The sequence below is a fragment of the Spea bombifrons genome, chromosome 2 (genome assembly GCF_027358695.1).
Source record: "Spea bombifrons isolate aSpeBom1 chromosome 2, aSpeBom1.2.pri, whole genome shotgun sequence".
Taxonomy (NCBI): Eukaryota; Metazoa; Chordata; class Amphibia; order Anura; family Pelobatidae; genus Spea; species Spea bombifrons.
Window position 1 is genome coordinate 120,500,160 of NC_071088.1, and position 26,210 is coordinate 120,526,369.

General features: G+C 39.9%; 1 protein-coding gene across 1 annotated transcript in view; it reads left to right on the forward strand.

Annotated features, from left to right (window-relative positions):
* The window catches only part of FNDC3A (fibronectin type III domain containing 3A), a 76,671-nt gene that overhangs the window by 45,084 nt on the left and 5,377 nt on the right, over positions 1 to 26,210 (forward strand). Inside the window, exons 5-21 of the mRNA XM_053456290.1 lie at positions 4,150 to 4,384; positions 6,101 to 6,367; positions 7,621 to 7,679; positions 9,909 to 10,066; positions 11,912 to 11,971; positions 13,880 to 14,018; positions 16,746 to 16,799; positions 17,256 to 17,380; positions 17,785 to 17,959; positions 18,199 to 18,285; positions 20,434 to 20,572; positions 20,841 to 20,909; positions 22,976 to 23,094; positions 23,720 to 23,825; positions 24,363 to 24,538; positions 25,080 to 25,193; positions 25,828 to 25,977. Coding sequence (XP_053312265.1) covers positions 4,150 to 4,384; positions 6,101 to 6,367; positions 7,621 to 7,679; positions 9,909 to 10,066; positions 11,912 to 11,971; positions 13,880 to 14,018; positions 16,746 to 16,799; positions 17,256 to 17,380; positions 17,785 to 17,959; positions 18,199 to 18,285; positions 20,434 to 20,572; positions 20,841 to 20,909; positions 22,976 to 23,094; positions 23,720 to 23,825; positions 24,363 to 24,538; positions 25,080 to 25,193; positions 25,828 to 25,977 — 2,232 coding nt within the window. The remainder of the gene's footprint in view (positions 1 to 4,149; positions 4,385 to 6,100; positions 6,368 to 7,620; positions 7,680 to 9,908; positions 10,067 to 11,911; positions 11,972 to 13,879; positions 14,019 to 16,745; positions 16,800 to 17,255; positions 17,381 to 17,784; positions 17,960 to 18,198; positions 18,286 to 20,433; positions 20,573 to 20,840; positions 20,910 to 22,975; positions 23,095 to 23,719; positions 23,826 to 24,362; positions 24,539 to 25,079; positions 25,194 to 25,827; positions 25,978 to 26,210) is intronic.

Genomic DNA, 26,210 nt, shown 5'->3' on the forward strand with positions numbered 1-26,210 from the left:
CTGCCGGTACCTTTACATTAACCTTGTTAAACAGATCCAGGCAAATGTAGCTGTCCACTGGGACAGAAGTGCATCAATATCTCGTTTGTGTAGGGTTATTGTCTTCTTCAGGAACACGCTGCCCTGGGCGTTACCCCGAAAGCAGAGTCATGTCGCTCCCTTTTATATAGTATTTTCAATTACTGTCTCATAAAAATAAAAAAGGAATTCTGTTGTTGGTCATTGCAGCAGTTTCTCTATGACAAACCATGAAATCTTATTACTTCCTCATAGTTGACCTGTCATTAACCTTCCACAACCCTGCTTAAGTCCCATTACTTTAAAATATATTTCATAATAAATTATTTAAAGGAGCGTATTACTTATAAGTTACCCAATTTTAAATTGCTTTATCGGCGTTTCAAACCTTGAACATCCACTCTGTTCTTTGCTGATTGTTTAATCCATTTCATCCTACTATAAAAGCCATTGCCTTTGAGTATATTGCTGTAAATAATGGGAAATAAGGGTCAGCATCACCGCTTTGGGACATAATATAAGAAAAGCAGGTGTGGACTATTCAGCAGGGACAATTCATATGTACAGCACTGCAGAATATGATGGTGCTATATAAACAATGTATAATGTTTCCATGGTGATTGCATCTAGGTTAGAACCCTACTACAATATATATGACCTTGTTGTTTAAGTCATAATGTGAGATCTAAGTTGGTTTTTAGAACAGAAGAGACTCTGTGTCACTTACCTCCCAACATTTCACAATTTTTTTGAAGACTTGACGAAGGAAAAACTTCAGAAAAACTTTCCGTGGTTTTTGTGTCATAATGATATTTATTTCATTGAATATTTCCCCCTCTAACATGAGCGTTCTATTATGGAGCCCACCTGACCACCCTGTGCTCCACTGAGCCACTTGGTTTTACCCCTTTTGACTTAATGACACGATGGCCAATTCAGCTAGTAAGTAAAAAAAAAAAAAAAAAAAATCCAGCGCTATCGGTAGTTTCAATTACTTGCTAATTACTAAAGTGAAAACTTTTACAATAAAAGTAAAAGACACACTATTTACAGGAAAAATAATCATATGGATCATGTTTAGAGGTGTATTTATTCCTCTTTTTGTTTTTTGATATTAGCGAGATTTAATTCTCAGATCTCAGACCTATGGCTTAGTTTTACTGATAATTGTTAAAAGAAAAAAGCTAACATTTTCAAAAGTCAGATTATTATGTACCGTTATTTCTTTTAATTTTTTTTTAAATTAATAATTTAATTGCAGTATTATATTGAATATGGTCATCTTTATTGTTTACATTGCTTTAAGTAATAAGTGCATTGCTGAGAAAAAAAATATCAAAAGGTTCTCAGAACCCGGAATAGTGTAATGCTAACGTGTACCTTTACCTTTGATCTGTACAGAAATAGAGTTTGGTTAATATTTAATAGAGCAGTTTTCTCATACAGATAAAAAAAAAATATCAAAGTAAGTGACAGAGATTGAGTGAGTGTTCAGTTTAACAGCTTAACGATACATTATGAAAAGCCCAAGGCATTGAGCGCCGCTTCCATGAATGGTTGAATCATCCATAGGTAACATTTCATTAAAGCCATCTCACAAGTTGAACTATACATTATGCAGAAACCCATCATCTTAGTATCTGAGATTCTCTCACCACTTCCCAGAAGATAATTCATACCTCAATCCTTGTGCAGAGCATTGCTTCTACCTCTTATTACCATACCTGTGAACTTCCCATGGTAGACTACCAACCACTTCTGGGGCAGTGGCTTTGTAACGGGGTGGCACAAGCCTTGTGGAGACTTATAGGGCTAGTGCCAGGCAGCCTTAAGCGAGTAATGAATTGCAGAGGAGTGGGCATGGCCCAACATCACTCCCTTGACCCAAAATAAAGGAACAAAACCAGAGAAGCAGAGCTTCACCACCACTTCTGGGGCAGTGGCTTTGTGAATGGGGTGGCACTAGCCATATGTAGGTTTATAGGGCTAGTGCCAGGCAGCCTTAAGTGGGTAATGAATTGGGGAGAAGTGGGCTTGGCCCAACATCCCTCCCTTGCCCCAAAAATAAAGGAACTAAACCAGAGAAGCAGAGCTTCACCACCACTTCTGGGTCAGTGGCTTTGTAACGGGGTGGCACTAGCCGTGTGTAGGTTTATAGGGCTAGTGCCAGGCAGCCTTAAGTGGGTGATGAATTGGGGAGAAGTGGGCTTGGCCCAACATCCCTCCCTTGCCCCAAAAATAAAGGAACTAAACCAGAGAAGCAGAGCTTCACCTGGAGACATCGGGTCCAATCCACCAGGTTTTCGCCTAGAATTTACAACGGTATCATAGTTGAATTGTTATTTAATCTAAAATGTTATTCCGCTGAGAAAAAACAATTTTGTTCTTTAGTGAGATAAGCCGTAGCAGATCTGTCATTTTTATTCTTTTCTCTGAAGATTTAATCACAAACTACAAAGCTACTCAGCCTTTTTCTGTCACATGAGAATTAAGTGATAAGAATTAAATAAATGAGGCAAAACTGAATGATGCAGAATTGTTTCTGGTAAGGGTATGAGTTTTAAACAACCCAAAGAACACTTGTTGTGATTCATTTACTTCTCAAAAGTCTTAAATTCATCAGAGCAAGCGGAACAGCACCTTAAAACTTGCACTTTTCCCCTACTTTCTCTGCAATGCCTATAATGCCCCCCATTTCCTGTTACCCCTCACATTCCCTCCCCACTTACAGATGTGCTGCTGAATCATGTCTGCAGCCTGGCAGATATTCCATTTCTTGACATTGCTTAGCGAAACTTTTGCTGCATTCTTACTCCTTCTTGTGAACTATGCAATTAGCGTATTATCCCCACAGCTGTGTTTGCATTTCCCTTTTAGAGTATGTATTATATGGTAACCGCCCGCGGCACTTGGAAGATCAGAGAGAATGCTTCATCTGTGCTCTAGCACTATTTATAAAACATGTTTGTATAGTAGCCAAGATGCAGTGCAATCAAATATCTCACTTGCCTGAAACTTGATTTGATGTTTTTATGTCAAGAGAAAAACACTTTTTGATCATTGCAAGACCCACCATGCGATCAAGCAGATCATGAGATGAGCTTGACCTTATGGTGAGTTATGTATAAAAGTTTCAGAAACCTTCTTCTTAGCATAGCAAGTTATGGAAGGCTCCATTTAGAAGGTCCATGTGTTTGGTTGCTATAGTGAGAATGTTGGCTGCCCTGAGGTTCCCGTCTCCTTAGAGTATGGCTGTGTTCATTGGCGGGGTTCGCCATTAAAGGGCCAGAAGTGGGCAGGAATGGAATCTGGGCAGAGATTAGGCATGACCAAACAACATACTCCCCAGTCTTTCATGTGTCCACATCTAGAGTCCAAGGTGCCTTTCTTACCCGAATAGCCCCTTTTTTTTAAAGCAGTGGAGGCCTCGGCTGCGATAGTACAGACATCATCCATTGATTTTTTAATTTTTTTTTTTATTTTATACCTCTGGTCAAGGGAGATCAGAGGATCTCGCTATCTAGCCCATGCTGACAACTGTTCCCCATGAAAGCTGGGACTGTTGGTGAGTATAAAATATTGCCCCCTGCCTTGGGTATGAAGATAGAGTAACTGCTGCTTCACCAGGACTATGTGAAATCCCAAAGTAAAGTGATAAGACCACACTTCAAGCTTTGTACCAGAAATGTGGCTTTTACACACAACACAACCTCTATTCTTTAGAAGGAATGTGTAGAACGCGGTGCCTTCCAGTTTATTATATTAAATGTGGAAAATTTAACAAACTATCCATCTTGCCTTCTTTTAACATTTGTACGGCATCACTGACCCCTGGACAAAGTATCTGTTGCTGCACCTACTACTCCTAGTACCTTTTGTGGCCTTTTGTTGGTTTCATATCTTATGCTGATGGGCAGAAAAGTTTGGTGAACTTCGTAATCTGTCTATCTTTATGGCTGTCGAGTACAGTTACCTCCTTTACTTGATTTTAGGACTTTGAGAAACTGGAATGTAGTGGACTCTTCAGAGGTTATGTATAAAATGTTGTTTGGTTGCACTTGTTGTGATAACTTCACTTTTCAAACTGAAGCCAGTTCACTTTATGTTGCCTATTCTGATTTTGCCCCCCAGGTAATTGAGGACAATGGTGTACGTAGAGTTATTGTGGTTCCTCATACCCCAGAGTTCCACACAAGCAGCCATACGGTCATACACCGGCCGCCTCCTCCGCTTCCCAGCTTCATTCCTGTTCCAGCTATGATGCCTCCACCGCCTCGTCATATTTACTCACCAGTAACTGGAGCAGGAGATATTGCATCTCAGTATACCCCACAGTATCACTCATCACAGGTATATGGAGAGATGGGTAAGTAGCGCCATGAGTACATGTTGCTTAAGATATAACTCTTTTTTATTGGTGTCGGTACAGACAGAAAATGTTGAAAGCCTGGAAGGGATGTATAGCTGTGCGACTGCATGTTTTCCCATGTCAGATTTTCTGTGTCATTGCCATGGTGTCCATGGAAGGCTATTAGAATTTCCTTCAAGACCTTTTGGTTTTTCTGTGCATTCCTTGAAGAGAACCTATCATTTGTAATGGATTATTTAGCTCAGGCTTTAGCATATGTTGCTTATCAGCTGTTGTAAAACAACAACTCCCATGATCCTAATAATGCATGCACCACACCACATACTGGATTAGGAACATGGGAGTTCTGAAGCAACTCATGAGCTACCTGTTTGCCGTCTCAGCTTCAGGGAATAGTAACTGATTGATCAAAGTACTTCCAGCTTTTTGGGCGCCTGCCTTATACCTTCTCATAGTATATAATGGCAGGATACTTCCTTATGTTGCCATAGAAAGATCACAATAATTGTACAGGCGCATGTTTAAAGTGCACCTGCCATGGTGGCAAATACGACCTCACTGCCTGTGCGCTCATGTGTGAATGTAAATGATCCTGCACAGATGTGCTTAACTTCGGACTACGGACACATTTATGAGTCAATAAGGATCTGGCAATCCGGTCCACACAGTGAATTAATGTGTGTGGAGTAGAAACGCCTCCTGAATGTCCGCGTTAGGATTAGTAAGTGATATGTTCTGGGGTTTGCACTCTGTGAATTGTTCTGTCACGCTGGTACTTTACATGGTGAACAGAGAGATCCGGGAAACCAACACTGTGGATGCGAAAGCAAGCTGAACTTTAGCAAACAGGAATATGGAGCCTGTTATACACTATATGACCAAAAGTATGTTGACACGAGACCATCACTCCTATATGAGCTTTACTTCCCATTCCGATTAATATGGAGTTGCCCTTGATTTCTGCCCGTTCAGCCAAAAGAGCATTTGTGGGGTCAGGCACTGATGGATGAGAGAGCCTGGCTCGCAATCCATTCCAATTCATCTAAAAAATGTTCGATGGGTTTGAGGTCAGGGATCTGTGCAGACCACTCAAGTTCATCCACCCTAAACTCATCCATCCATGTCTTTATGGACTTTGTTTTGTGCGCTGGGGCGCAGTCATGCTGGAATAGAAAAGCGCGTTCCCCAAACGGATACCAAAAAGTTTTAATCATACAATTGTCTGTATAATAGAAAAATGAGACAATGTTTGCATTTATGTCCGCATGTCCTTGAGCTTTGTGGCTTCTGTCTGCCCTACCGCTTGTCCTGCTTGGTAAGAAATGGTACAGACTACTTTTGTTTCAATAAATTTGAATCATACAATTGTCTAAGATATCTTATTATGCTTTGGCATTAACATTACCCTTCACTGGAAGAAAGGGGCCCAAAAACTGAAAACCAGTCCCAGACCATTATCCTTCCACCAAACTTTACTGTAAGCACATTGCATTCCGCTAGGTAGTGCTCTCCTGGCATCCATGGTGTCCACATACTTTTGGTCACATAGTGTATTTAGCTAGATCTCAGGTGCATAGAAATAATTTCGATATGTGGACAAATGAAATAAACATTTTAACTTTTATTTTTTTTTAATTGGTCACTCTGAATAAATCACTTTGCAATACAATCGCCCTTCAGAAGTGTTTTAACAGTTTTCAAATATCCCTTCAGATGGCCTTTCCCCGCATGGAAGATCTAACCTTAGAGATGAAAGATCCAGCAAAATTCATGAACGACTGCAGAAAAAATTAAAAGACCGACATGGAGTCCAAAAAGACAAACTAAACAGCCCTCCGTTTTCTCCCAAGAAAAGCACGTCTCCAATAAGTGAATCTAACGGACTTATTAAAGGGCAGAACACAGTCGGTATATCCACAGGGCAGTCAAAGAACAAGCACAAAGGAAAGGCGTCTTCTCCAGTCGAAGAAGAAACAAAAGGTATTCGTACATAGAAACTCGGCCAATTATTCTCCATCGATACCAAGAGTGTGAGGTGACAAGACAATTAGAGTGTTGAATTGCATAATATTTGAGTTAAATGTCACATTTTCTGTTTAAATTTTTTACGCAAACAACCCAAGTGTGTTTATGTCTCAGAAGGTGAAAGCCGAATATAAGTCTGTATGTCTTGAATACGAATTAGTTTGTCAGAAACACTGAAGGATTAAGTGTTTTCTGACAAAGTCTTAGCAAGTCAGCATTGTAACAACTGAAGGCTCAACTAAGTGAGTGAGGCCTTACCACTGCTGTCACCAACCACCTGCTTCCCTACCTGGCCTGAGGTTTGGGTGCCATTGGTGGTCATCTTGCTTGACAGTAGGTCAAGTAGATCTTCATATTCATTGCTCCTTCTGTATGGTGGTTCTACAGCATCAGCAACTACAAAATTTGTTAATGTAGACTGCCGGGGGGGGAGGGGGGGGTTATGGCGGTCATATTTGTTCCATCAGAGGAGCTGTGAACTTTGCTGCCTCTCGATAGATTACCTGGTAGAGAGAAGAAGGCCGTGGGGAACTGCTGGGCTATTGGTGACATCCCACCAGCCCAGGTCAACAAGCATGTGCTAGAGCAGGGCTTCCCATCCCTAGCCTTTAGGTGGTCTTTAACCTTCCTGCAAGTGGCATGGTTTTTCTGGAAATGGAAATTGTGTTCACTGTCCTGCGAGTATATTTCCATGTAATTCACTGTAGCATATATTCTGAGGGAAAAAAAGCATTTTCTGTTTACAAAACAAACTAAAGATTTCACTTTTTTAACAAATAAAATTTAGGCTCAATTTAGGGTCCAAACACGTTAGTGACAAAGCCACGGTGACATCTTTTAACTGGAGATAATGATTCGTAGAAATGTTGCTGGATGTTTTATTTGCCTTTAGTGCAAAGTCCAAAAAGATAATGGTCCAGAGACGTTTGTCGTTTCTTTTATTGTTATTCAGAAGCGCCTTGTGAACAAAACACCTGCATCAACCCATCACAAATGTCTAGCGGTGGAAAATGTCTGCTATATATAAGTAAAACGCTGCATGAGTTACCACCGGCATATGGCATAAATTAAGAACGTGACCGTTCACTAATGCCAGCGCTGGACCAAAGTAGAAGACATGAAAGTCCTAATAATGTATAGTCATAATATGTACAAAATATAGAAAAGTATGTACTTTTACTGAAGTCCTCTTCGTGTTTCTTGTATAGAAAAGGATGAAGAAACAAAAGCACTTGAAGCTCGGCTTTCAAACATCTCCAGGCCAGAGGTAAGTTGTTTTCGAAGCCAAGTTAACTGCTTGTTTTTTCAAGAAAGAAAATGGGTCGTTTTGGGATAATGTGTGTTTCCAGTCTCAATAGTTCTGGCATCGTGCTTCTTTTGAACATGTGCGGTGTCCTTGCGGAGAGCAGAGCTGCATGATCCTTTTTCGTTTGGGTTATTTTGTGCATTTCCTACGCAGGCGGTTAAAAAGAATATAATAATGATAATCATGGAGAATGTGTAGTACGGAGCGCAGTGTAATAACTTGAAGCAGGCCCCTTAAATGTAGATCTTTTAAACTTTTCAGTGAAAAATGAGGTTTATAACCCTCTCTGTGAGGCCCTACATTTGTCCTTAAAGGTGAAACCATGTTTTTAATTATTTATTGACGTGTTTCTCAGTTTCTCTGGTCTTCCCGCTCCCTGGGCTCCATTGACCCCCGCTCCCCTTTGGATTGAGGGGCTCTTAGCTAGCACGATTGAGTTCTCCTGCTAGGGGAAAGCGTCAGGGATGACCCACGGTGGTAAATTACACAAGTGGTGCCTAAATCAGTTCATTTAGAAGAACTTAAGAACTTTAGCTTGTGTTACTGCTCGGTACGTTATTTTGACTTGTTTCTCAAGCAGGTCTTATTTAGAAGAAAGAAAGCAAAAAATACAAATCTGGTGTATTTGGTTTATTCTCCGTGGTCCATAATACAGTTCAACTTTAATGAGCGGCATTATTCAGATATGCTTACTTGTTATCATCCAACTAATTTTAATGTAAGACAACACAAGTAAAAACAAAATGCAGCTTCTAAATTATCATTTCATTTATTGAAGGTAGAGAGGTAATCAAAACCTATAACACCCATGTGAAAAAGAAATTGCCCCACGAACATAATAACTGGTTGTGCCTTCCTTGTGGCAGCAACTGCAATCAAACGGTTAAGTTAACTGGCAATGAGTCTTTTATATCGCTATTTGAATTCAGCCACATTGGAGGGTTTTTGAGCATGAACTGCCTTTTCAAGGTCATGCCACACCATCTCCATCGGATTCAAGTCAAGACTTCGACTCGGACGCTCAAAAACCTTGCTTGTGTGCTTCAGATCATTGTCCTGCTGCATAACCCAAGTGCGCTTGAGCTTAGGGCCAAACTGATGGCCGGAGATTCTCCGTCAGGATTTCTTGGTAGAGAGTTGAGTTCATGGTTCCATCAATTATGGCCCCAGTCCTACAGCAGCCACGGACCTTCACGCTACCACCACTGTGTTTGATTGTTGGTATGATCTTATTGTGGAATGCTGTGTTAGCTTTATGCCAAATGTAAGAGGTCCCATGTCTTCCAAAAAGTTCCACTTTTGACTCCACAGAATATCACCCCAAAAGTCTTGTGGGTCATCAATGATTTTGGCATTTTTGCAGTCTCTCTCTTATTGTGGAATCGTGAACACTGACCTTAATAGAGGCAAGTAATGCCCGCAGTCCTATTCATATCAGTCTGGGTCATTTTGTGTCCTCCTGGATGAGTTGTCAACGCGCTCATGGAGGAATTTCGGTAGGCCGGCCACTCCTGGGAAGGGTCACCACTGTTCTGGTCTTCTCCATTTGTAGATAATGGCTCTCACAATTGCTTTCCAGACTGATAGGTGTCAGTGACTTAGTTTCCTATCTGTTCTTGAATTATTTTAGATTGCGGCATCACATGATGCTTTTTGAAACCTTTTAGCCTACTTTACTTAGCGAAACAGATTCTGCAGGACTGGCAGTAATCAGGCCTGGGTGCGTCTAGAGAAATGTAACCCAATTATCAAATAATAATTTGGTAGATTTAGTAACTAATTACTTTTTCACATAGGGCCAAGTAAGCTTGGATAGCTTTCCATAAACTGCAGTTTGCGTTTACTCATATTATCTTTGTCTAATATTAAAATATTAGTTTGATCCGAAATATTTGAATATGAATAATAAGCAGAAATAGGAGAGCTACTACTCCTTTTCACCACTACTTTTGTTTCAATTACACATACTACTCCCTTGGATTGTAAGCTCTTGAGCGCAATGAGTTTGGATTAAAGAGGAAACCAATGACATGTTCTATGATACTTAGCTTTTCATTTATTCTAGGCATCTTATGTGTAACGGTATGTCTTGTATGTGTGTGTATATAAACTGACCTACATATCACACATCCAGCAGGGACAACACGTTAGTCCAAAGAATGGCGTGAATGCCGATCTCTTTCTCTGCAGGTTTCGGATATTCAGGCACGGACTGTGGTACTGACTTGGACGCCACCTTCCAGTGCGATCAGCGAGGGCAGTGATGGGACAAGCACCCCTGAAATTTATACATATGAAATACTGATCGCAAACAACGGGAAGGATGGCAAATACAAGACTGCTTACACGTAAGTCTAGCGCTTCACAAGAAACACTCGTACTGGAGAACAATTATATTGGGAAATGGGGAGGACTGATAGCGGCTCCCTTTAACGACAAAGCATAGAACTAGGTTTTAAAATGGAGTCATTTACATTATTAACCATTTGTTAACTGTCTGTGATGCATTTAAAATGATCTTATTGGTTTAGGATCTGTCAAAGTGAAGAGCATTCTGGGACACACTAAATGAATTATGCGGTTAAACCAAGCCTGAGCATCTGCGTAAAATATACATATAAATACACATATATAGGGTTTTGGTAAAGATTCACAATTCAAGAAAATCGGCTTTAAAGAATGTTTTATGGCTGGAGAATAGATCAAATTAACAGAATAGTCACAGATATATTCATTATTATCAACAATTTTGTCATTCCACAAGAATAACCATATAAGAATATAGAGGACTTATAGACCGTAAAAGTGTCAATCTATAAATAAATGAAAATAGCAGATAGGTCAGGTACCGGTGGTGTTAAGCTTGACGCTTTTACAGTTGGTGAATGGCTGTAAGAGATATGTTAGAACAAGATGACATAGTCTTAAAACTAGAGGGTTACAAGTTTAGACATACCGTAATATCTATTTAATTGAAACGGTGGTAGATAAATGGAACAGTGTCCCATCGGAAGTGGTAGAAGCGATTGCAGTAAGGAAATTTGAACATGCATGGGATAGATTCAGGATAGCTGATGAGACCAAAGACTGATTTAGGGCTGAGTCTCACATCAGCAAAAATGGGTAGACCAGATGCACCGAATGGCTGTCAAATTATGTTTCTGTTACATAGATTGGGCAAGCTCTGCTTATGCTTCAGAAGCATGCCTCTATTCCTTCTTCTTTTAGAACTTTTCCCAACGTTTTATTTGGCCTGGAGAACTGAAATGTGCCTTTGTTTTTATGTTTTACTTTTTTTTTTTTGCGTCACTATAAAATATGCCAGTGACAGCTGTTCAACAGTAGATGGCGCTGCTGCACAATGTACCATGTGTTTTTTATAGGCTTTTTTGTTTTGATATTATTACATTACAAATATATATATAATTTGTTGCTTTGCATTTGTGACGGTTTATAAAACAAGTTGTGACAGGTCTGTATATAAAAAAAAAGCACAAAATCATGCCATCGAAGTGGAGCATGTTACATATAGATCTGTTGAGATTTTGCATCAAAAAAAACAATGAAACTAGGAGCCACTTAGCAACACAATCAGACATGTTAACACACACAACTGGACAAACACACAGCGCACTAACATACCCAGATACATACACAAACACAACAAACATACATACAAACTAACATACCGAGATACACACACTCTTAATATACCCAAACCCAGACATACACAGACACATAAGAAACTTTGTGTGTGTGTCTGGGTATGTTAGTGTGAGTTTGTGTGTGTCTATGTATCTGGGTTTGTACCTGGAACCTGTCTGGATATCACCTGGAGTCTCCGGGTAAAACTTTTCCTTCCCTTGTTCTCCGAGTCAGGTTTTTTTCTCTGGGGAGGGAAGCAGAGTTTGGCCCCAGCCACTCTCCACCCATTAAAGGCTGACTGGGGTTAACCATACTGTGCCAACCCAGCTTTAATGTCCGCGTTCGCTCTCCCCTTCGCAAAGCTCCTCTCCTCCAGATAAGGGAGAGCTCAGAGTAGCCTAACCTGGGAGCTTCCTGGGTATGCATATGTTTCCTCTAGGCATTATGTCTCTTTTTGGCTTGTTTATTTTACTTTGTCTCTATAGATATAGATATATTATATATATATATATTAGCAGCTAATTAGCATTATATGTTGCTTTTTGCAGAGGAGAGAAGACCAGTGTCACTGTGGAAGACATGAGGCCTGCAACAGATTATCACGCCAGGTATGTAGTCCATAGGTTTTAGGTTTGTTTATAATGTCCAAGGTGACATGGACTGATTGTAACCGTGAGCCCGCTGCAATTTCTGTATAAACCAGAGCTAGATGAAGGGGCTGCTGCTATCGGACCAAGCGGGGTTGGATGTTCAGTCTGGTCCACTTTGACACGAGCTAAATCTATGTCATGCAAAGTCAGCATCATTCAGATTAGGGCTGCAACTAACGATTATTTTAATAATCGATTAGTTGGTCGATTATTTTTTCTATTAATCAATTAATCGGATAAAAAATGCAATTTTTTTTAATTTAAAATAATGTAATAAACGTACAATTTACACGTTCATCTCTTTATTGCAATGGTCTCTCTCTATTCACCTTCTTATTTTACTGACATAATAATAAAAGCTACAAGAACCCAAACATAGTATCCCCTATATGCCTTATAACTTCCAATATGCCACTCGCCCCCATTTATGCCTTATACCTCCCTATATGCCACTGTGCACCCTGATATGCCACTCCGCTCCCCATAAATGCCCTGCACCACCCTGAAATTCATTATACTCCCTGATTCACCACTCTGCCTCCCCCAGATATGCCACTCTGCCTCCCTGAAATTCATTATACCCCCCATACACCACTCTACCTCCCCCTATACACCACTCTAACTCCCCCAGATATGCCATTCTGCCTCCCTGAAATTCATTACACCCCCATACACCACTCTGCTACCCTGAAATTCATTATACCCCCCATACTCCACTCTGCCTCCTCTCCCCTCCCATACTCCACTCTGCCTCCTCTCCCCTCCCATACTCCACTCTGCCTCCTCTCCCCTCCCATACTCCACTCTGCCTCCTCCCATACTCCACTCTGCAGTCAGGGTATTTACTAACTAAGCTATCTCGCCCATATAGAGGAACCTGTGCAGGGTAACCCTAGCGGGTGATGTCATCAGTGACATCACAGGGCTTCCTCTGTGCTAATAGAGATCCTGGTGTCATAAAAACCCCCAAAGTAGATCTCTAAAAAAAAAAAGTAAAATAAATGTAATTTTTTTTAAAAATGTAAAAGAAGCAATCCCTTTCAAATCCCTTACAGTGTTCCCCAGTTACCTAAATAAATACATTAAAAACTAAAAATGAACAAGAAATAAGCTTTGTTGGCTACTTTTTAGGGAAAAATAATATTGGGTAATTTGAATTGGGGGCAGCTAAACTGACTTGGGGAATACTGCTGTATATAAAACAGTGTTTTTTGGTGTTTTCTGCAGTCACTTATTTTCTGGGCAACAAATGAAAAACAACAGCCAATGTTTGTGTAAAAAACACAAAGTTTGAAAGAGATGAGAGATAAAATGGCTGCCTGAAACGTGTCAAAATAGCCCTATTAACATGTCCTGGGTTCCCTTCTTTTCAGCGACGTATAGTTATAGTTATGGTGGTTTTGGTATCTCTGAGCACTATTAAAGTCCCACCATGCTAAATTTGCAGGGGAAAAAAGGTTTGAGAAAAGTGATGGGCGACTTGTAATATTTGCTGTATGAAGGACCACATATCTGAAAATACTGAGCATATAGGGTAGTTTCTAAATCAGGGCAATTTAATATATTTTAGGTACCGGTATTCTTCCCCTGTTCGCTATAGCAGCAGTTTCTGTACATGTAAAACTAGTAAACAAAAGTGCCATTTCATTTGCCTTTTTTATTCATTCAAAATAACATCTTACATTTTTGAGTATGATAAAATATGAATATGTTCCAAAGAAAGATATTATATATAATCTGTAGTGTGGGTACATTAATTGAGTAAGAGGGACGTTACTGCTGTCCTGCAGTGTAAAAATCCTTGGTCCGTAAGAGGGGGTAAATAATTGTGTTGATGTTTTTCACAATGTTTCTGTTACTTTGCAGAGTAAAAGCAGAAATGAACGGAGTTCAGGGAAACCCTTCAGAAGCGGTTAGCTTCACCACAATGAGCTCTGAACCAGAAACGCCAAATGCTCCCAGAATAACAAATCGGACCAAAAATTCTCTTACCGTTCAGTGGAAGGTAAATTTTATCCGATTTTGTTCCTGAGCAGTCTAGACAGCAGAAAATATTGAGGCATTTGTTACTTAATCCTGTACATATAATTCTTGAAATGCTGGCTATATTACGCTGTTACTGAAACAGTTAAACATGGCAAATGGTTTGTTTTCTTGCATGGAGACCCTTCTCTGCTGCAGAAACATAGAAGATAAGAACTCTTCAGCCCGTCTAGTCTGCCCATTATGTCTGCCGTAAAGACTCACACCCTAATCGGTCCATGCGTTTCTATTCAGGATAATAATATGCCCATCCTGTGCTTGGATGCTTACATTGCATTAAACTAGGTCCGTGAATACTGTCTGACATGACACCTACGGCACTTGAAGAGGATCAGTCACTTTCCCAAGTCTCCCGTGTCCTAACCAATGGCATTTATCAATTTAGTTAAACAATATGTAGTTTCTAGAAATTACTTTCTATGTATTTCATATGGAATGCATCTTAACTTTCTATTCTCAGACTTTCAATTCCTCCCCATTCTCTCTTTAACCCCTGATTGTTCTTGATTGGTTCCGGCAGCATTTATAAGGATTGAGTGAGAAGAAGGCAGAGAAGTTCAGGGCTAGACATTGTTTAGAAGTGCAGGCTGTGTCAGATTCTGCTGTTGATCCCAGCTTTCCTAAAGTAAACTTTAAAATCCTGTGTATTATCCAAAACTATTATACACAGTATAATAAACTAACCTAATTCAACTAAAAGCTGTAATGATGACACTTCCCACCACGTCTACTAATATTAGACAGTATGGTTGAGAGCCTCGAAGGCTCTCAACCATACTGCTTTTGCTGCTTATTAATTGGAGGTATTAACAGACAGTACTTCCATGCTTTTGCACCTGTTCCTCAAAAGAAGTTGTTTGCCAACTATGAGGTCTATTCAGTTGTTCTTCATCACCAGGTTTAGGTCCTAAAGCTTCACCTCTGGAGCTTGGCCATCATCCATCAAGTCTATAAAAATGGTCAGTTATGAATAGCAGGTTCTAAGGATACTTGAGAACATGAAATCCCTGGGTTAATAACTTGCTTTGAGAACCTAAATTTTATTGCATGCATTCAAACCGCAGAACAGATACCAGATTTGATATGTGGGAGCCTGATTCTAAAACACAAGATTCACATGTGTGCTGTGAATGAGGTTACAAGTGTGGTTGCCTTTTTGGTTTTGCTGATATAGCAGGAGTTCTGCAATGAAGGAGACGAGCTTTATGTCTGCATTTCAGTAGCTGATATGAATATTCAGATAATGTGATGCTTGTTTTTTTTTCAGTAGTATCACAAGAAAAAATAATAAAAAATACGCAAATGTTTAAAAACTAATTTGAGTAACAGGGCAAGTAAACAAAATCAAAACATTGCAAGCTTATTGTCCCTTATCACACCTACGGGGTGAGCCTGTGCATTAGTTACTATTTGCTTAGTATGCCCTGGCTTCTGTTCCCATTACATATGACGTACATGTAGTAAGAGTAACACACGGGCCCAGATTATGGTGTGTGTGTCTTTTGACAACGTAGTTTAGAGCAGAATGTCCAAACAATCTGTCAGATTGGGTTTTGTCATTAATTAATTAAGTGGAAGTGCGGATTTCTGGTCCAAAAACAAAACACGATCTTATCGCTGTAGTATGAAGCGTCGCAATATAGTGTTATAGTATCCTGGCCAAGAGCAACGTGGCAGCCTTTTTAATATTATTATTTTTTTTTTTTTTGCGTTTCTATAATATAATATCTTTTTTTTTTATTTTGGATATATGTGCCAGCAAAAATATATTAAAAAGTAGATACATAGAAAGGAAGCATTTAAGGTAATTTAATATGATTTCAGTTACCGCTACTATATGAAGTTGCATGAACAGACGATATTCCCCTGAAGGAGAGCCGTATGGCAGATAAACGCAGCAATGCCTTGGTGTAGTCCGTTTGAGCTACACCGAGACTGTCTATACGTGTTGTGTCTGTTGCAGAACTAAAGAGGATCGTTGGCCCTCGCAGATTAGATTTCTTACTAATCATTTTTTCTAGGTGGATAGGAATTACCCTTAACCTGCCCGCTTACCTGCGAATGCAGGGATTCTCCAAAGCCAGCAGCTTAAGCCACGCAATGAACTTCAGACCTAGCTTATAGCTTTATTTGTCCATCAGTTTAATTGTTTTAGTTTGGAAGTTTACCTCGGGGTTTCTGAGGCAACGTTATCTCATTTGAATTTCCTATCATGAAGCGATCTCGTTTCTCCTCACCCATCCTTACATAGGCTGCCTTCTGAACTTGGCTGTTCCCATGCCGTAAGGTGGGCTTCCAGATACGCACACAGCTTAGTGTCATAGGTAAATGCCATTACGCAGGTCTGATCATCATACTGAACTGTTACATGTATGATCTGGGAGAAGCGATAGATCAGCTTTATAACACAATTATGCCAAAGGCATATGGATAACACACACACACACACAATATTGCGCATTTGGCACAATGCTACATTTTTTAACCTTTCCCAGACCAGCCCCTTTTAATTAGTGTACGTTATAGCGACTGGACAATTCCTTCCCTAGAATCACATATGTTAATGTACAGAACGCAGCATGAGTAAAATAATTACAAACCCAAATTCTGGGCTTTCTAACCATTTTTTTAAAAAATGTAACACTTGTGTTCTTTTGTGTCTAATAGACTCGTTCCTTTGTTTCTCCAGGCATCATGTGACAATGGCTCAAAGATACACAGCTACCTGCTCGAGTGGGACGAGGTAAGTCAGAAAATTGTCACCTAGCGTTGCCCATTTAATAGCCGATGTTATTATGAAGGGCTGTCCGGTCACCTTGTAAGATAAAAACAACAGCATTTTAAGCATTAATTACTAAACTAGCTGATATTGCTATACCTTCTGAAGGGCCAACCAAAGAATGTCTCCTAAAAGAAAGGATAATCTGGTCCTGCATAATGTATAGGTAAAAAAAAAAAAAAAACTTATATTAGCTATACATTACCCAAGGCCGACTCAACAATCTTTGCAAGGGAAGCTCTGTAAGGATGCCCCTTCATAATACATATCTATATCATGGAGTGAAAACTCCCCTGTTGGCCCCTAAAATGACCGCGCAAAAGCGAGTTGTTTACGAGAGCTTTCTGCCCATACAAAAGAATTGTAAAACTCTGAAAAGAGAGAGCAGCACCTTGATTCAAATACATTTATTTTGGACAGGGCAAAGGGACTAACGAGTTTTGCCAATGTTACTACGGACTTCAGAAACAGTTTAGGGTCACAAAACTGTCTCCAGCGATGGGATATACCTTCAGGCTTGCTGCAAAAAATGACATGGGAATGAGGTAAGAAATGTTATGTTTACTAAACACTATAAAAAAAATGATATAAAACGCTATATAAAACGCAGATCCAGGCTGTAGGTGGAGTTAGGCCCTTATGGAGGGGATGAGCTGAGGCTGGGCTTAGATGTGAACACAAGTTCCAGAAAGCGTGATCGCGTCATGAACCTGTGGCTGGTCTTTGTGCTTCTTTTGTAAACAGTCCGTGCCATTAAGCTTTTAGAGATTTCAAACTTCTACATTGCAATTGCCATTTAAAATAGAAATTGCATCGCTATGTTTTTTGTTTTTTTAAATAAATCTTAAGTTTGTGTTTGGTGAATGTCAGAGATGCCTTGTTCATCTCCTTGAAGATCAGTGCTGGGCAGCCATCGTTAAACTTGCCCGTATATCCATTTGGTCAACAGTGGTTTCAGTGAAGAAGTTCTGTTTTACACATCGGGCAGCGCGCCTACCGTGCCAGCAAGTCCAACACTCATTAAAGCCGGAATTACTTGGTTATCGGTGCAGTGGACCAAACCCTCAGGTACACCATCTGATGAAGGAATTTCCTACATTTTGGAAATGGAAGATGAAACCTCGGTACGTCCATTAAACCAACTACAATGCCGTGCTGTATTTACTATATTAATTATGCTTACGGGTACAACCACACTTACCTTCACCAGGACATTGTTTAAAGTTAATTTTTAGCAGCATTAGAAACCGGGTTTATGTATTGCTGTGAAAGGCGCAGTCAGAAAGAGTTTTGTTATTCTTTGGATCTTAGTGTCAGACGGCTTATTTGCCTCTTGGCTATTTTTTTTGTCCTCCTTTTGCAGGGATATGGATTCAAGCCAAAATACAATGGCGACGATCTTGCATACACCGTGAAGAATCTGAGGCGGTGTACGAAATATAAATTCCGGGTAAGCTGTGGCATATATATCTCCTCTCTACAAATCAGATAAAAGGCTTTTGGGCAAGATTCTACCAGAACCTGTTCTTTGTTGGAATACCCATCGTCTAATATCAGTGATGATCCTAGATGCATGATAGATATTCCAACAAAACATTAATTAAAGGTTTGATTCAGGGTTCACGTATGGTATTCCTACCAATTTCACGGGACTATGCAGAGCTGGATAATGATGCTGAAGGATCTGAACACAAAAAGGTGAAACGGATGCAGTCCATTCTACCACTCTTCAAGTACCTGATTGATGACGTTTTCATGGAAGACATGAGTCTTGCGCTTCGTAGTGGGAAATGAAAGCGATATATGCGGTCGTTTGCTTAGAACAGTTCTGGGGAAAATGGCGAGCTGTCGTTATAGAAACCAGTAGAATGTTCCTGCAGATCTACATTTACCACCCCTGACAAAACTCCTCTTTTTGTAAATATGGCTCATTGTATTCCCACCTAAATTTTTTGGCACGCCTTCTATGTTTATATGATTTAATTTGTTCATGTTCTGTGGCGTATCCATAAAATACTAAACGCAACAAAAAAAAATGTATTCTAACCTTGAAACTGATGCTGAATACTGCCTGTCATCTCATGCTGTGATGAAGCACAATGGATACTCTTGGTTATGTTGGAAAAGGCAGGAGCTGCGGACGTTACTTCCTTCTTCAGTTCGGATGCATTTTTTTGCAGGAAACTAATTGACAGAAGGCATCAGATGCTACGAGTCTCATGCTTTCTCACACAATAGGAGAAACAGGCTTAAGGAAACAAGCCTTTGGCAATTATCGTAGAATTACGCACATTCATAAACAAGTTTTAAGATCCACGATTTTGTCTTTTGTAGTTGCGTTGATTAGATCAGGCACAGATGAAGCATCTCTTCAGGGATATGTTAATCACTGCTTGGATTGCTCGGATTACATTCATTCTGCAGTGATTTTACTTTTCTATGCGTAGGAGCTTTCGTCAGCTTCTTTATTTCGTGTGTCAATTTAGTAACTGAATTCTAGCTTTAGTTTCACGTTGGTGTGGTGGTGCTCTCGGAAGTAAAATGGTTCATGGATTACAGGATAAACCTTACCAGGACAGGTTAAAGGATCTTAACCTATATAGCCTGGAAGAAAGACGTGACGGGGAATATGATAGAAACGTTTAAATACTTAAAGGGAGTCGACATGATGAAGGAAGAGTTTATTTAATAATACTTTACAGAAATGCTAGTGGACGCATGGAATAGCGTTCCAGCCGAAGTGGTAGATGTTGATACAGTAAAGACATAAGGGCAGGTACTAAAGGAAAGTACTCAGAGGTTGGGCAGACTGGATGGGCCTAATGGCTCTTATCTGCCGTCACTTTGTATGTTTCTAAGCAGTGCTGCCTTTTTTTTAGTAAATATTTAACTTAGGAACACCACTTGCTTGCCACCTGGTGGCTGCTACTTGCCTGTGCTACATGTTGCTGGTTAGGAGTTTACATATGCATATAAAATGTATACATGCATCCTGTACAAATGACTAGGGAGGCAAGAACAGGTTGCACTGTTAAGAAAACATTTTCTTACCATCAATTCCAATCTATATGCATTGGATCTAATTGACCTCTTACATCTATAACAAATACAAAGATTAACTGAGCAAAAACTGAGCAACCCATCAATCAGAGGTGCTCGGGTGCATGCTGTAAAAAATGATTGAAATCTTAGATCCAGCATAGCCATATGCCTATTCCATGTTTAAATTCCCTCACTATAGTAGCCTCTCCCTCTTCTTCTACCACCCTCCCAGTTAAATAAAAGCCAATGGATTTCATCAGCATTACCATAAAGAAACAACTCGCTGTGGTGTTTGAGCATGAACGTCACCCTAAATATCATATGACTGGTAGCCACTAGGCCTGCTGGTAAAATGAATTAAAACCAGGTTTTTGTCATTGGAAACCTACAATACTGTATAGAGAGGAGAAACTGTTTCCCCATGGGACCTCCCTTAGAAACATGTTTACCCAGTATATAGATTGGGTTTGTTCATGCCTCCATGTTTAATCCAAAGAACCCCCTATGTTGTTGATTGGATTTTCTGAGTAACCTTGTTGCAAATGTGTCTACTTAGGTTATTGCTTATAACTCGGAAGGTAAAAGCAGTCCAAGTGAGGTTGTGGAGTTTGTCACGTGTCCAGACAAACCGGGTGCACCGCAAAGGCCTTCAGTCAAAGGAAAAATCCATGCACAAAATTTCCGAATAGTTTGGGGTAAGTTTAATGTTCTACTTGGATGGAACGCTACGGCATGCTTTGATGATGTTTTACTATGTCTGCATAACTGGGGATCTAGATCTCTTGGTTTCTGGATCCAGGGTTGGCACTGAACACACTGGTCATCATTTTGCAGATCAGTCTGCTCAACATAAGGCATCTATTGTTCACGTTGTTTAGATATTTGATCAACATTTATTATAAAACTGGATTGGTCTAATACAATAATTTTATTATTCCTAAAATGTTCGTTCTCTTTGTGTAGATCCACCAAAGGATAATGGCGGAGCAACAGTCACTAAATATTTTGTGGAAATGTCTGAGGACAGCAATGGTAAATTCTCCTTAAATTTCATTGTATTAGCCTGTATCAGCGATTTCAGTCTACCGTGACATATGTACAGATAAGCATGTAGAAAACTTTTTTGTAGTCACAAGGCTTTACTGGGCCTATGATAAGGGCAAGCAGCGAGGGTTGTGCGTTGATGTTTTGTATAGTTAATATAATGGATGGATTACATGGGTGAAATGTTCCACAGTACTGTGCAAAAGTTTTAGGCAGGTGTAAAAAAATGTTATAAAGTCATAATGCTGTCATACAGACAGGTTAATGGTTTATTTTTATAATTTAAGAAAATGCAAAGTCAGAGAACAGAAGAAAAATCTGATCAATATTTGGTTATTGCCACCCCTCAAAACAGCATTAATTCTTCTAGGTAGGGATTTTGGAGGCATATAGGTATATGTTTAAACAAATCTACCAAACGGGGCTAATGATAATCTAATGGGTTAAAACACAAACATTAACTGAAACCGAAACTACTGTGTAGAGGGAATAAAAATGAGAAATAGTCAAACTCAATAACAAAGTGAGGTTGCTGAAGACTATTTAAAGTCAATAATCATACACCATGGCAAGACTGAGCACAGCAACAAGACACGAGGTATTTATACTGCATCAGCACCGTCTCTCACAGACAGAAATTTCGAGGCAGACAGGAGTTTTCAGATGTTCTGTCCAAGGTCCTTTGAAGAAGTACAAAGAAACGGGCGATGTTGAGGACTGTAGACACAGCGGTCGGCCAAGGAAACTTAGTGCCACAGAACACATCGCACTTGCTTCCCTTCACAAGATTTCCAGCAGTGTTATCTGCTCAGCATTGGCAGAACTCAGCGGGACTCTGCTCCAGAGACGTTTCGCCAAAAGTGGTCTTCATGGGAGAATTGTGTCCAAAAAAAAACAAGGAGTCCTGGAAGTGATGGTATGGACTGAACAGAGCCCTGATCTCAGCATCATAGAGTCTCTCTGGGATTACATGAAGAGAGAAGCAACTGAGGCTGCCTCAATCCACAGAAGAACTGGGGTTAGTTCTCCAAGATGCTTGGATCGATCTCCTGCAGAAGTGTACCTAGAAGAATTGCTGCTGACTTGAAGCCGTACACCATGAAGATATTCCATTAAAAATTGCCCGTTTCCAGCTACAGTAGTCATTACTGTTTTTATGATCAATTTTATGTTATTTCAATTGACAAAATGTGGGTTTCCTTCCAAAAAATTTAGAATTTCTAAGTGACCTCAAACTTTTGAACGATGTGTATAGTATGTAATATTCACTAATTAGAAGTAAGCCGGAGAGTTAATGAGAAGTTAGCAGGAGAGTTAAAAACATCAGCTCCCTGGACTTTATTTGCTAAAGAAGGAGTCGAACATCTGCACTGCCTGACGTTATGCATGGCTACCGGCCGTGTGCTTCAGCTAGAGGGAGAGCTGGGTTGGCCCCGTGTTATGGGTAAAAAAATAACCCCATTACAGATTAGTCATTTGCAGGATGAACTACTAAACTAACCCCCCTGTCTATGCTGACCATTCCATCGCTGTGTTTTTCAGGGAGTTAATAGTGTAAACCCACTGTTTGTGTTCATCAGATAGTGAGTTATAGTGTGTTTGTGGCTTAATAGTGGTTTATCCTTCTGGTGCGTTTATCTCATCAGGTAGACAGTCGCATTACAATGAGATTAGCGTCAAATTAGATTTAATATTGGTTCATTTTGCTGTACTGTACAGAAAGCTTACTAGAAATGCTCTGTATGAACATCAATTATCCAGGTAGCCACCTTGTTAACGGTTTTATTCTAAACAAATGGTCGCTGATAACCAATGTTTACAGTACGTGCGAATTTTTAATTAATTGAGTTCATGAACATTGGCCTCGGAGATTGTGATTAGGAGTTAATTAGATCGGCTCCAGGAAGCTGTAAGAGAGTTCGATGTTTTGTTATGTTTTAAACAAATCACAGACGCGCTAATTAATAGCAGCTAGGAAACCAACATGTTGGGCACAAATAAATGCTCAGAAATAAGTACCTTGTCTGATACTGTATTAATGATTAATCTTTCAGGATTCAGATGGGACGTTGTATACAGCGGGGCCGCTCGAGAATACCTGTGTGATCAGTTGAGCCCGGGCTGCACTTACCGACTGCGTGTTTATTGCAGCAGCGATGGCGGACAGAGTCCGGTAACCTCCCTAGGCTTATTGTAAATGGGGAATTTGGTAGCGTGTTTTGCCAGGGCCCTGGTTATGGGGCAAACCGCAAGGCATTCTGTTGTAATTGTTCTGGTCTGTGGTCAAGACGTGAACATTCAAGCGCTCACAAAATACAAGACTCTGCTCATTTAGACTGTGATGCCCTATAAGACCATGCTGTCTGTAAAGCATTTTGTGTCTCACGGCACATGGCTTCTTCTTCTAGAAGGGTACCGACATCTATATTGATTTTCTTTTTTAAATAAATGTTTGTTTATATATATATATATATATATATATATATATATATATATATATATATATATATATATATATATAAGCAAGCAGTTCATTGATATCTCCCATTAGTGTATATGTATAAAAGCCATTATGGTGTAGGGGTGTACAAATGTATACTTATCACTATAGCAACCGGTTGATTGGGCCCTTCCAGTGCTTGCTGTACTCGTACGACCACTTTTCAAACCCCGGAACTAGGAACGTTCCCCCCCCCAAGGAAGGGAAAGGCACCCCAAGATGTCGGCGTGTAGATATCATCATGTTTTAATAGAATGGTGGTTCTGCTCAGTCCAGTGAGATTATCTCTCGCTCCCAGGTATCGGACACCTTAGTGGTGCAGACTCCAGCTGTCTTTCCCGGTCCCTGTCAGCCACCAAGAGTCCAAGGCAAGCCCAAAGCAAGAGACGTGCAACTGCGATGGGGTAATTATCTGTCTTCTTTCTTTTTTACACAAATGTAATCAGTCCTTAGAACTTAGTCCCTGGCATTTTTTGTAAACTAATAACTTTTTATTACAGAATATATATATTTATTTATTTATTTACACGCTTGTAACGTCCCACAGAAGAATTCCTTCAATGCAGGGGATTCTGGGTAGATATATGCAAATCAGTTTAGCAACGAACACCCCTTTTTGCCTCTAAATCCACTTTATACAGGGATCCCGTAGAGCTTATATCTATGTTAGATGGCTTTTAAACAAAGCTCAGCAGAGAGGTGCAGAATACAGCCAGAATACAGTTATAGATTATTATAAAAAATACTGTATGTACTAACATTTCTATGACCATTTTGACCATGTAACCAGACAGGCTGCGCCCCCCAAGTGGGCTTTTTCCTATTAGAATTTCCATTGAAAAAGTGTTTTTTGTTTTTTTTTTTAATTGAAGAAACTTGTGGTGTTATGGTTTTTCATTTTAGAAAGTGCTAACTGATTACATTGTCATTTCTCCCCAAAGTGCCTCCTCTAATGGATGGAGGTTCTCCAGTTACCCATTACAGCCTTGAGATGTCTTCTCCCAACGTCGGTGACCACAGAGAGGTGTACCAGGGTTCTGAGGTGGAGTGCACAGTGAGCAGTCTCCTTCCAGGGAAGGTCTACAGTTTTCGACTGCGTGCTGCTAACAAAGCTGGGGTATTTATTTTTTTGTTCTACCCCTAAGGAGATGTCCTAGTTAATATTTATTTTACTTCATGTATTTCGATTTCTAATAAAGTGAACCACATTATTCCACTCCAGTATAACTTTTATCAAGTTCCTTTTTAATGTAATGGACATAGTTACTTTAGTTTTAGTTTTGTCATGAAATGACTCTAATTATATTTGGCGCTCGTATATAGATTGTTCCAAATGAATGAAAGCATTATGCATATAATAAAAACCCAACACCAGTAACATAATTGGATGTTTCCAAGGGTGAAGTTCAGAGCCAAATGACAGTGCCCTGAAAAGGGGTATCTTGCTATCTAGAAATCCAGAACTGTGGTTCATTGCTGAGGCCAGGTAGGTTCCTGTGTAACCTCAGAAGAACCCAATGAAGTACATGCTCCAGTAACTGAACTCCTGCTCAAAGTGGTGATATGTACGGGAGCCAAACCGTTTAATATGATGATGATCCTGTTTGTTTCCGGGCCTCCTTTTATATTTGCACATTTATGTTATACTTTATTTTTAGTTTGGACCATTTTCTGAAAAGTGTGATGTTACCACAGCTCCGGGACCCCCAGACCAGTGCAAGCCGCCACAGATAACGTGCAAGTCGGCCACATGTGCCCTTATACACTGGGAGGTAAAGTTCTGTGAGCCACATATTTAATGCCACATCTGTTACTGTCCTCGTGTCTGCGAGTGTATTTGCTAAAGGTAACCGCCATAAGAATGTTAGGTTACATCAGTATTACTATTTAAGGGCGACTGAACACTTAAGTCTTTTAACTTTTTGTCTTTTTTGTGACTTTCGTAGTATATTGCTATATATTCTCACATATTCAATGCACTTCACTGAGAGATAATTAACCATATATGTGTTTGTGACATCTATACGTTCCATTAATAGAAGGCATACTGGATACTATTTGCTCCCCTGAAACTAGCAGTGTCTGTCACGGGGTGTCGCAGATGGAGCTTTCGCTGTGATATTGATACAGGCAGTTTGTTGAAGCTTTTACAGTATGCATGGCAGGGCCACGTTAGACAGAACAAATGTTTGGGGTCAAGTGCCAGGGCTTGGAGAATTCTTGTGATATTGACAGTTTCCATGAAGCACAGCAGATACCTAGCGGGCAGATAAAAGATGATCGTTGGCACTTCTCTAGCTGTGTTAGATATGATGTATTATAGTCGTAGAACATTTCTCAGGAATAAGATGTTGAACTGCGTCTGCCACCTATGTAGATGTTCAATGTAATTCATTTATTCTGCAGGCTCCCAATAACCATGGTGCTGACATCACGGAGTACCGCGTGGAGTGGGGTGGCATGGAAGGATGCATGACGACTTGTTACTGTGGGCCCGGATTCTCCTACGAAATGAAAGGCCTCTCTCCAGCAATAGTCTATTATTGCAGGGTTCAGGCAAGCTATGAATTACATACAAACTATATCCTCTATACGTCAAACATTTATTGGCTCACCGTGAAAACATTACAGAAGTGCCGTTTCGGCGTGTATAGATATGCCTGATAGACAAAGGAGAGGAAAAGGCTTACTTTGTTAAAATATGTGTCATAACAAACACTTGTGTGATCTTTCATACATTTTTGGATCTATGTTTTTGGGAATTTTAGATTAGATTTTCTTCTTAACAG